The sequence below is a fragment of the Aricia agestis genome, chromosome 11 (assembly GCF_905147365.1).
Source record: "Aricia agestis chromosome 11, ilAriAges1.1, whole genome shotgun sequence".
Taxonomy (NCBI): domain Eukaryota; kingdom Metazoa; phylum Arthropoda; class Insecta; order Lepidoptera; family Lycaenidae; genus Aricia; species Aricia agestis.
Genome location: NC_056416.1, coordinates 13,206,184 through 13,218,652, shown reverse-complemented (window position 1 = coordinate 13,218,652; position 12,469 = coordinate 13,206,184). Strand labels below are relative to the sequence as shown.

General features: G+C 37.3%; 3 protein-coding genes across 7 annotated transcripts in view; 2 read left to right on the top strand and 1 right to left on the bottom strand.

The window, feature by feature from the left end:
- LOC121732042 (paxillin) overlaps positions 1–3,745 on the top strand; it is a 55,619-nt gene extending 51,874 nt beyond the window's left edge. For 4 of the 5 annotated variants that reach the window (XM_042121807.1, XM_042121805.1, XM_042121803.1 and 1 more), the window contains exons 6-9: positions 73–288; positions 357–530; positions 602–832; positions 2,796–3,745. In XM_042121807.1, coding sequence (XP_041977741.1) covers positions 73–288; positions 357–530; positions 602–832; positions 2,796–3,062 — 888 coding nt within the window. In that variant the 3' untranslated portion in view covers positions 3,063–3,745. Of the gene's footprint in view, positions 1–72; positions 289–356; positions 531–601; positions 833–970; positions 1,270–2,795 lie in introns of those variants that run through there. The other variant, XM_042121806.1, reaches the window with a different exon arrangement.
- Positions 3,746–6,627: 2,882 nt separating this feature from the next.
- On the bottom strand, positions 6,628–9,446 carry LOC121732052 (X-box-binding protein 1). Its single transcript, XM_042121816.1, has 4 exons — positions 9,087–9,446; positions 8,495–8,735; positions 7,832–8,004; positions 6,628–7,297 (listed from the first exon to the last, which is right to left on the bottom strand). Exons 1-4 carry the CDS (start codon positions 9,230–9,232, stop codon positions 7,204–7,206), a joined length of 654 nt encoding a protein of 217 aa, XP_041977750.1. The 5' UTR covers positions 9,233–9,446; the 3' UTR covers positions 6,628–7,203.
- Positions 9,447–9,766: 320 nt separating this feature from the next.
- On the top strand, positions 9,767–12,188 carry LOC121732045 (COP9 signalosome complex subunit 5). Its single transcript, XM_042121810.1, has 5 exons — positions 9,767–10,031; positions 10,240–10,474; positions 10,625–10,819; positions 11,042–11,309; positions 11,871–12,188. Exons 1-5 carry the CDS (start codon positions 9,877–9,879, stop codon positions 12,059–12,061), a joined length of 1,044 nt encoding a protein of 347 aa, XP_041977744.1. The 5' UTR covers positions 9,767–9,876; the 3' UTR covers positions 12,062–12,188.
- Positions 12,189–12,469: the final 281 nt, after the last annotated feature.

The window sequence follows — 12,469 nt, the reverse complement described above, 5'->3', positions numbered from 1 at the left end:
CCTGTACGTTCGCCGAACTTCTGAAAATCGGTCGAGCGCACAGGAGGGAATCGAATATTAAATTATTTTCAGGTGAGCGACGTCTCGAGTCCGGGGGCAGAGGCCGGGACGCACGTGTACCGGGAGAAGCGCGCCTGGCAGGAGCACTACCGCAGCAGCCCACGACAGGCCGAACCCGCCTCCCTCGAACACATGCTCGGATCCCTCCGGGCAGACATGAGCCGCCAAGGAGTCCAGACCCCCCAGAAGGGATGCTGCAACGCCTGCGAGAAGCCCATCGTCGGCCAGGTCCGCATCTTTTACAACCGTCGGAGTGCAACCCCAGTGCGATGTTCTAAGTGAATTTTCTGCCGCAGGTGATCACGGCCCTCGGCAGGACGTGGCATCCGGAGCACTTCACGTGCGCGCACTGCAACCAGGAGCTCGGCACGCGGAACTTCTTCGAGCGTGACGGCCGGCCGTACTGCGAGCCCGACTACCACAACCTGTTCTCGCCGAGATGCGCCTACTGCAACGGACCGATCCTCGATGTCAGTGCCCGGAAACTTTGGACCTAACACTTCGATCGCTCCGGCGGATACTAACGATGCCTTTTTTACAGAAATGCGTGACAGCCCTCGAGAAGACTTGGCACACGGAGCACTTCTTCTGCGCTCAATGCGGGGAGCAGTTCGGGGAAGATGGGTTCCACGAGCGGGACGGGAAACCGTACTGCCGCGCGGACTACTTCGACATGTTCGCGCCCAAGTGCGGCGGCTGCAGCAAGCCCATCATGGAGAACTACATATCCGCCCTGAACACCCAGTGGCATCCGGACTGCTTCGTCTGCAAGGTCAGTATCTCCTACAGGTTAGACGGCTCCAGGTGAAAACCGCAGTTTGTTAAGTAAATATGACAGGTAAAGTATAAAATACTCCAGGAAAAATATGCCAGGTGAAGTATAATTTTCTAACAGGTCTTTCTTACGCAGGACTGCCAAAATCCCGTCAAGGGAAAGACGTTTTATGCCATGGAAGGAAAGCCGGTCTGTCCGAAATGCGTCGGAGTCGACGAGGATGAGCAATAAATGAACATGATTCCCCCCTCCCATGAAGCGAATGGTCCCAATTTTTTTTCAGCTACACATAAACACAAACACCTAAGCCTCGAGTACACACACAAATGATATATTTACAAAACACAGAAGCTAGTCAGAGAGTACTTGATAGGACAATTATGTAATATATTTTTGTAATATGATTGTAATGTAAGGATTTATGTAATAAAGATTAAAAAAAAGAAAAACAAAACAAAAAATAATAAAAAACACAAAAATTTTAAAATAGAACACTGATAGTGACACCTGTCACCGAGCGATTGATCTGTCAAGGTCAACCGCGTGAGTGCGGTAATGACCTCCCAGGTTTACTATTAAAAAAAACTAAAAGGGTGAATAGGTCAAGTTCTAATAGTGTAAGATTTTCCGTCCGGGGTATAAATAGCGGGTGACGTCACGGGTCGCAGCCACACCGGCTGTTGCAGATCAGTCAGTGATTATAGGCCGATTAGACTATTTTTATATAACCGTACTCACTATAAATACACTGTCGTCAACGTACAAACACTTCAATATAAAATAAACAAAATTATTGCTAGACCTCAAGTTTATTATTTTCAATATAAGCTTTTATATAAAAGCATACGAACTCAATAAAGAGTAGAATTACTGTAAATTAGAATTCGATGATTCATCAACAATTAAAAAGGCACTTGCGAAACTATTTTTGCTAAAGTAGACAATTAGGACGTTCAATTTTATAAATACACTTTTAATGAATTTTAAGCGGGGAAAACAACTTAATGAGTATTTATAAATTGGACATTCATTCTGTAATTTAAGAAGCAATACTTGTCTATTAGATGGTCTATTAAAAGTTGTAGGTAAATTGTAGGTGTGATAAATTATGTGTAATGTGTACGCACGCACAGTACTAACGGCCACAAGTACGCACGTATTTACGCATACACGCACGCACGGACGCACTCTCTGGCGCTGCGTATACGTACAAACAATAAAAGTGATCGATTACTCGAAGAGGCATATTAAGTTGTTTGATATAATATTCATTTCTTCAAATGCCTTATGGACCAATATAGAAATTGGCCTACCTAATCTTTATGATGTATGACCCTTATAAATTAAGGAATAAAAAAATATAGAAAATATTTTTAAACGATATAACACTAAAAAGAAGATATTATGACACTTTATTGTGTAATATTATTGACCGTCTTACGTCTACGGTTAATATTGAACGCGCCCCCTTTCAATATAAGATTCAAATAAATTGTTCAATTATATTGCATAATAAAATTGATCGTCTAAGTAAGGCCACTTAGTAGGCCCACACACTGTGCATTTAACATCCCCCAAGATTACTAATTGCCGTCTTTTTATTATTGAAAGATTATAATAACTGTAATAAAAGATAATAACTGTAAAAATAGTAGCACTCTAAACTGAGCGTTAGTACTTAGTTTAAAAAAGAGTTACTTTTGACTTTTATGTTTCTATGAGAAATGCCCCAACAACGTTACGAATTTGTCCATACCAGAAAAAACTAACTCTTTTAGCGTTGCTACGTTTAAATAGTGAACATTGTATTAAGGTCACATAAAAATGTCACCCTTGGTTTTTGTACCCTGTACAATATTGTACAAGTATAATAATATATACCCAATTTAAAAACTATAAGTAAATGGAATAGACAAACGAGTTTTTAATCGATACCAATTTGAAAATCGAATGTTTTCAGGAGTGCCGCGAGCCGTTCCACGGCGGGTCATTCTTCGAGCACGAGGGCCAGCCGTACTGCGAGACCCACTACCACGGCAAGCGCGGCTCGCTCTGCGCCGGCTGCCACAAACCCATCGCCGGCCGCTGCATCACCGCCATGTTCAGGAAGTTCCACCCAGAACACTTCGTATGCGCCTTCTGCCTCAGGCAACTCAATAAAGGCACATTCAAGGAGCAAAACGACAAACCCTACTGTCACGCCTGCTTTGACAAGCTCTTCGGGTAATTGTCTATGGTCAGATTCGATGTTGCCATTATAGAAAAATATACGATCAAACAGTTATAAGTGGGTTTTGTAAGGAAAAAAATTTATCTGTTTTGTCGAATATGAGATAATTGAGAATAGAGCAAGCTACACCTCTGAAACGTTGCATATATCGACTATCAATGTTGCTCTGTCTGTATTTTGAACAGAAGTTCGCTGTGTCTATACTATATAATAGTTATAGGTATTCACATTGGAAAATAAATATATTTCAAATTTACAAAGATAAATTCACAATCATATGAAGTAAGAAGTTTTTTAGAGTATGACAGAAGATGATATGTTTATTCACAAACGTTTGTGATAGATTTTATTTAAATCTGGTCTTAAAACTTAGGGTGTAAGTTACAATGCAATAATTCCACTGCTTTTACATACCATATACTTAATATTTACAATAGATATTTGCTACAGATCTTTACTATGCTCAAACTATATTATTTCATTTGTTATAAGCTTTCAGTGATTTCAGTCAGTACTTTATAATAAGTATTAAAAAATAGTTAACGGTATACATTTGGTATACTCTTAAAATAACTATGGCGATGTCTATGAATTTGTTATCAACTAAAACGGTTTTCATGAAGTATTACAATTTTCAACTAATCGATGGGACATTATTACGGTTTCATTTGTTTTTTTTTTAATAAAAAAAATATTACTTTCTAATCTTAGAAGATCTTAGAGATCTTAGAATCATAGAAGGAAGACGTAATAAATCTGTGTTATTATGTTCCAAGTATTCGGTCTAAATATTGTGAAAAATAAAGGGTTTGCAAATCTCAAACTACGATACTTGTATTTAATATTTTGTTATGAATTATTATAGGTGTAGTCGGCTTAAACTTGTTTTTATATATTTTTATCTAAAATGGTGCATTAACTGTAGATATAAGTGTAAAATTATAGCTGACATAGTTAAAAATATTACATACTCAGTACTCCACCTATTGTACAATAAGAAAAATTTAAGAAAAAAAGTTTCCATTTTTCAGTTATTAATTTCTTAATCTCTATGGTTGTTTTATTGTGAAAGAAGCTCTACTTAATCTGGTGTTAATTTTATATTACACTCTACTTACAATTGTTCTATATGTATTTTTATAGTGACCTACAATTTTTTTAACAACAAATATCTACTAAAAACTAACGAACACTGCCTAAGGTTCTACTAGTAATTTCAATGTATTTGTATAAATAAATGTCGACGTAAACACCAATAAATGGAGCTTTCAGCGCCATATAGTATTGATAAAATATTTCCTTAGGCACTTGAATTGTAAAAAATGTAGTTGATGTAAGTTGCCAGTAGAAAAAATAAGTGCCAATAAATTAAAATTTGCCCGTTTTGTGGGAAATATTGTTGTAGAGTTGTAGCAGATAATTCACATTACACGATATGATATCTACAGCTTATTGGCCAGGAAACGATCGTAAGTTACAGAATCGTGGTTAAAATAGAAAAATAATAGACTACTTGCAATCTATCGGATCAATGATATTCTATGTTACTAACGTAACTAGATTGGAAGTTTACGGTAGCAACGCGTTGCCACTTCGAAGATGCCTGCAGGCATATCTCACATACATAATGACATAACGAATATATGACTTGACATTGTCTTTTGAACCAAAAAGTGGTTACGCATTTCTGAGAATCTTTTGTAAGACATTGCTACTCTAGTATTTTAGAAACTCATTGTATCGGATTGATATCGTGTCGTGTAATGTGATAATGGTCTAAGAGTGATCAAGGGAAAACTGATAAAGTATTTGTAACTATAAAGTATAGAAGTCTAAAATGTGTTTGATAAAGATTAGAAACTGACATCCATAGTAAATAATGAATAATTTATTATGTGGCAGTCACTTGAACTAACACGTTTACACGTCTTAAATTATTAAACTGACATCCATGGTAAATAATGAATAATTTATTATGTGACAGTCACTAACACCTGAATTAACACGTTTACTCGTGTTTGAATTAAATGCGCTGTATTATTGGGTATTTTTTTTATCTATCAAAATTTTTTAAACATACGTGTTGGGACTCGTGACTGCCAATAAATAACTGCATTTTATGCTTAACAAATGACTCGAGTTTATAAATCTTCCATTAATATACTTATTATTTATTACAGTTCAGCAGTTTTATTTGCTTGTGTCTTACTAGATTTAGGCGTTCCAAACCTTTTCAAAGGAAAAAAAAATCAGAAAACTTAGCTGCGTAGTGCAGTCTCACCTTAACAATTTAATTTAACAAATCAAAATTTGGTATCGTGAGATTAACTCTAAATACTGCTAGCAATGATACCGATTCTTAGTTTGCAATTTTATTTGAATTTGGCCATATTATTATGATCACAGTGACTGTGAGTTAGGTATCTTTGACAAGCACAATAATTACTTAAGTTATTCCATCAGAGAGGTCGGTTCTGTTCTTAGATGCCGAAGCATAATAATATTATGAAATCTGGGAAATGTACCATTATACCAACCAGGGTTTGTATAAGTGGGTCACCTGAGGGAAAGTAACGGTCACTTATAAACTAGCAAGTGCGTTTGGCGCCCTTTAATCAATAACAACCTACCTACTTCAATTTCCGTATTAATACTATTATGATTTTTATCTTTAATCTTAAAGATATGAACTGCGAAACAATTGCCTGGGAAAATGTGACAGTAATGTAGGTAGAGATATATTTTTAGGTCAAAATAAACGTGTCGTGGTTGTGTATTCCGCGTATCCCATGCCTCTACCTAAAAACCATCTAAAACAGAACCGTTGGGTTTTTAGTGGGTATGCCCGGGCGCGGCCTTCACCGTCCCCGGGGAGTCCCACCCCAGACTGTTATGATGCCTAAATAAATCTCTTCAACGAGAAAAATTACATCAATTTCTGTGCTGCTACTCTCGTGACGTTAAAATACTGTGTATAAACTATTTCTTCACCTGTTATATTCACATCATTCAATAAAAAATACGTAGCCTTGAGAGTCTTTTTTTACTTTGATAACAGCCATTAGGTATTAAGTAATTATTTTTATCGATCGACGTTATCAACTTACTTTCAAAGAACGCAATATACTGGAACATTTTAATTGTTCGCTTATCTTAGACATTCTAATTTCTAGATTTACGATGTGGGACGATCGCTAGTAGGGTTGCGGTAGGTTCTATCGTACCCGCAACACTGCCTTAGTCAGGGCCCCATGTGTGCAATGCACATGGGCGCCATCCTCTAGGGGCGCCAAATCGCCATCTTTAGGGGCGCCAAAACCAAGGACCCAAAAAATTTGCCTAAAGGGGCGCTAAAATCCCTTTTTTGCACGCAGGCGCCAGTAGCCCTTACGGGGGCCCTGGCCTTAGTAAAGCACCATGGGGTTTTGTAACCAGTGGGTAAACCGTAACCAGGGAAGTCCCACATACCCCGGCCGATATCCCCAAACCGCCGGAGATGCGTAAAGTATTTCCCCATGTAAAAAAAAGGTTTTACAAAGAGATAGAGCAATAAAATACTATATTTTCAACAGCATACAGTTTATTAACATTACATATTACATCCCTTAATAATAACAAATTACGAATATATTAATTTATTAAAATTAATGTCACTAGAATCCTTACGAACTAATCAGTCTTCGGTGGTAATTCAGATTTATGCCCTAAGCTCATGCTAAGCCAGGAAATAATTCTGAAAACGATTCACACCAAAAATCTGACAAATCCATAGATTCTGATTCGCTGAGAGGCGACGCGAGGGACTCGTAGCCTAAATCTGAGAAGGTCGTGTGTGTTGGAGATACACCGAGCAGGTTCTCATCAGCTGACTTGGGGGACAGACTCATGGGGGACAGTAGTTTCATGTCGCACTCCAGTGTAATGTCGGGGCAGTCTGTCGTTAGACATGTGAACTGTGTCTCCTCTGCCGCTGGTTCTTCGACGTTATCATCATCTGAGGGTACTTCTACCGTGATGCAGTCGTTTGCTTCATAACTCGCGTAGAATATGTCCCCCTTGTCTCCGTTCTCCTTAGTAGTGTCGGGGTGGGGATGTGCGTACGAATGTTCCAGTATCCTGTTGATATCGTGTTTGGCGTCTACGAGCTCACTTCTACTGGGTTCCAGTTGCTCTGCTGTGGGCCCCACCACTTTATCTCCTTCAGGGCACCTTCTAGGTTCCCGGACTTCGACCTGTGAAAATATTTAGGTTAAATTATGCCCTTAAATGCATTATCTTATCTTATCTCTTAGTTGACCTGTAAATGTTGTTTTGTCATTATTATTATATTTTATGCTAAATAAGTATGTATTACGTTATATGTATAATACATAATATAAAACTTCCTTTTGAATCACTATTAAAATATCAGACACAAACAGCATCAAAATACGTTTCCGTTATTTCAAAGATGATTGTTATTGTATGACCTTAGAGAATTGTAAATGTGTTGCAATGTTTCATGACGCAATATTTCATCAGCCACTTCATAGGTCGTCACCATCTAAGTCACCAATATAGGATGATTATTTAGTGGCGTAATTTACTAGGACACCATGGCGACGCCACCGGCATCAGTGTACACGCAATTAATATTCAAATGTATGGCACATGGCAACTTAGCTATGTGCTCCAAACATTTCAATACAAACTGTTAATATATATATACCGGACAGCGTCGCTATGGCGTCCTAGGATATGCTAGCTTATGATGAATATCCACTTACATTTTCAGCCTCTCCTGCAGCACCTGCATCAATCTCTTGGAGGAGGGAGTCTGCAAGTTGATGGAGGGCGTCGAGGTCGAAGTGGTCTGAGTCGAGCTGAGCGAGGAGGTCTGTGAGAGGAGACACATCGCCAGCAGCACGCGCGCCGCACGAAGCGCCGTCGGGGGCCCCACCTAGAAAAAAAAATATTTGAAAAAAAAAACCAAAGAGATCAGTTAATTGCTATAAAACCTTATTAGTTGTTCTTATTCCTGTAAGCTTAGATAAAAATGGCTTGTCCCTGCAAGTAGTAGATAATATAGATAAATAGTAGATAATTTCAATCTTTTTCATACTTTAAATATCAGTATCATGTATTTACCTCATCACACTGATGTGAATCAGTGTGATGAGGTAAATACATGATATAGAAACTTATCAGCTCCAAGATATAAAAGCTGCATTTCTGCGTTACAGCCTTAAAACCTACTCTGATAAAATTTGATTTCATGCTCAAAATCTTTCAAACCATGAATAGAACTTACTACATACAGTAAGTGCATATTAAAATTTAAATATGTATTTTAATTATGTCATTACAATTTACATCAGCCGAGTCTACAGATATTCCATGAGATATTACATCACCAATCAGTAATTACTAATTAATTAAATTATACAAACCTTCTGCTGAGGTAGAGACTCTGCTGGTCTCGGGGCTCCCGCGACGTTCCGTGCCGCGGCTTCGCTGCGTAGCGCTGCGTTCTCGCTCAGTAACCTCTCGTTCATCGCTTTGAGGTTCTCCACTTCACCCATCAATCTCTCGTTCATGTCCATGAATTTCTGGATCTTGGCCTCCATCTCATCCATTTTCGCCTTCTTCCTGTCCCTCGAGGTCTGCGCTGCAACTCTGTTCTTCAGCTTCCTGGATGATGCAATATTATGTTTACTGTATGTGCCTTTAATATGATTGTTTATAATTAATTCTTTTTTTATCAACAGTAGTAATAATAAACCCTACAAAAATTTGGTTTGTTACCAGTTACTTTCTTTTAATTTTTTATTAAAAATGACAATGGCAAAGTACAAAGTAATATAATTAATCTTATAAAGTCAGTGTCATTTAATATTATAACTGTATATAGTGTATAATTGATATTATTAGTGTAAAGTGCTCATAAGTTAACATCGCTATGGTGAGTGACATCGGTTGAGTGTTTCTAGTAAACCATAGGCGACACGCAAGCATAGCATTGTTGTAGGCAGTATGACTCACTTTCGTTGCATCTTTTCCTCCCATGTTAAATGATCCAATCTTCGTTTCCTGGACGGTGGAGGAGATACGTCGACAACAACCTTCGACTCCATTTCATCCACCGTCAGGTAATTATTGGGTACAGTTATGATGATCGGTGCGCTCATGATGATAATATTATCATTCACGGCTTTAAAAAACAAAAATCCACCAAACTTGCACCACACTTAAAACTATAGTTTAAAAAATTGCATAATCTTCCTGGTACAGGTGAGCACTTTTGCTAGAAAACTCTTTCGCGATAAGGTTTTACTCGAAATACACTTACGTCGTACATATTCGAGCTTCTGAATCGCATTAAAAAATTACAGTTCTAGAAATCGTACGTGCCGGTTTATGACTGGTTGTTTGATAAGAGTAGGCGTGATCCTATTGATATTTAGAAAAAGACAGACTTATCCAAGTTGATATTGAAACGAGTGAAACAAAACTAGTATGTGTGACGTATTATGAATTCACAGATTAACAATGGAACAATATGAATGAAGACTATAAATTCGTTTTGGAATCAATGGAATTGTGTCTATGGTATTTATGAATGGTGGCAAGTGGAAACTGGCAACACCGGAGCTGTGCCGGAGCTCTGCCGGAAAAAAATATCATTGTCAGTGTCATATTTACAGTTTTCTCATTTCTGTCAAGTCAATGGTATTTTGTATGGTATTTTGGAAATACGGTCGTGAAATTGCAATTATTAAAATACATTGAGTTAATCTCAATTACATTACTTAGTTTAATATAAATAATTAACATGGCTTCAACAAGTGCGGATTCACAATCTACGATAGCTCAAAAAACTTGGGTGATGGCGAACAACATTGAAACTGTTTCAAGTGTTGATGATATTTATCGTTACGATAAAAAACAGCAACAAGATATACTCACCGCAAAACCATGGGAAAAAGAGTATGTTTCCGATACATTTATTTTGTAAACAATGTAAAAAAGTGGTAATAAAATATACAAACTGTTGACAAAGTGCAATTTCAACTTTTTCCTTTGTGCTACTCTCTATTTTACAGACTTCACAGTTGAAAAAACTATAAATAATTGCAAACTTATACAAAAAAAGAAACTATCAGAAATATTAACATTTGATCATTTTAAATTTTAGCCCTCATTTCTTCAAAGACATCAAGATATCTGCATTGGCTCTACTCAAGATGGTAATGCATGCAAGATCGGGTGGCACTTTAGAAGTGATGGGGCTGCTACTGGGTAAAGTGGATGCCAATACCATGATAGTCATGGATTCCTTTGCTCTGCCAGTCGAAGGAACAGAAACGAGGGTCAACGCCCAGGCTCAAGCGTATGAATATATGACAGCTTATATTGAAGCTGCGAAGCAGGTGTGATTGTTTTAAAAGTTGTTTATCTAAGCAGGGTTGAAAACTTATCATATTTATGCCTTTTTCATTGATCACTTTATTAATTAATTTTGAATAGTGGATGTTATAAAATTGGTTTTAAGGCACTTTTTTAAAAAATGCATTTTTTAGGTTGGTAGACATGAAAATGCTATAGGTTGGTACCACAGTCACCCGGGCTACGGCTGCTGGTTGTCTGGCATTGATGTCTCCACACAGATGCTGAATCAGAACTTCCAAGAGCCATTTGTAGCTATTGTCATAGACCCGGTCAGAACCATCTCCGCCGGAAAAGTTTGCTTGGGAGCTTTCAGAACTTATCCTAAGGTGAGCTTGAAATTAAACTTTTATTATGAATAACTTACATACATAAGATTGTTTTGTATCATATTTTTAATGTTTATCTTAGGGCCTGATAAAAATATAGAATATTGTTCATTATTATTATGGTTTGTAATTTTATTTTCTCTAAAATTATTCTGAATAATAAAATTTGATCAAACTTTCTTGTTATTGCTTTGATCTAAACAATAATTTATATAACTGCAGGGTTACAAACCAGCAAATGAAGAGCCTTCAGAATACCAGACTATTCCTCTCAACAAAATAGAAGACTTTGGAGTGCACTGCAAGCAATACTATTCATTGGAGGTGTCATATTTCAAGTCGTCACTGGACAGGAGGCTCCTGGATTCCCTCTGGAACAAATACTGGGTGAACACCCTGAGTAGTTCCAGTCTCATCACAAATGCAGACTACACTACGGGACAAATATTTGATCTGTCAGATAAATTGGAGCAGAGTGAAGTTTGTTTGGGTAAGATTTCTTAAATTTATTCAGTATCTATATGTATAGATAAGTTATAAATTGGTAGTAATTACACTATTCTTATCCAACATTAGGGTCAATTTATAATAGCGCAGAGTCGAAGCGCATCGAAGCGTCAAATTCGCAATAAGTCGAACCAATGTTGCGCGAATTCGCCAGAATGCCTACAGTGATGACGCGTAGATTCGCTTGTGCGCTTGGATGCGCGAGAATGCGTGCGCACCAAAAAGCGGTGGTCAAGCGAATTCGCGAAAGTGCCTTTTTTAATTCTCAAAAGTAATATGTGCGTTAATGCTTTGGAGTTAAGATTCAATTTGTTTGTACAGTTTTGATAATTCGCTTCGATACGCTTCGACTCTGCGCTACTATAAATTAACCCTAATACAGCTATGATCCAGTCTGAATTCTATGTATTTTGCAACAGTAACCTGGTATACGTCAAACAACTGATTTTGGACAACTCAGAATGCTCTGTTGGTTTAACATTTTTTAAGAATACTATTACAGCTCTATCATACAGAGACTGCATTTGCTACTTTGTCATTACAGGTCGCGGTGTGTACGCTGGTACTGATCCAAATGAAAAGAGAACAGAAGACAAACTGGGTAAGGCAACGAAAGACGCCTGTAAGACCACCATAGAAGTAATCCACGGTCTCATGGCACAGATGATCAAAGACAGACTGTTCAATAGCGTGAGCGGCAGACCCTCGCCTGCTACACCCATGATTGAAAATTAATGAAATTATAATTAGAAATACTTCTTTTACTCTATACTGCTAATTACGGTTAATTTGTAAAGTTGATAAACTAAACGCATAGTTATTGGACAGTGTACCTTTTAAGTCAATAAAAAATATAAAATATTACCGTGTTTAACTAACATTTAAACTTTTTTTTATCTATATAAATAAAAATTAATTTTAAATTTTGTTAGTCTCGCTCTCGAGAACGGCTAAACAAATTTGGCTAATTTTAGCCTTAAAATATTCATGGAAATCCAGGGAAGGTTTATATTAGGAGAGAAGTGATACAAAGTTCACCACGTCATCTAGGGCATTCTAGGGAATTATAAAAGAATTTTAGATTGAGATATAAGAGAGATAAGAGAACTCTTGAGGTGGAAAATCAAAATACAATTTGATTAT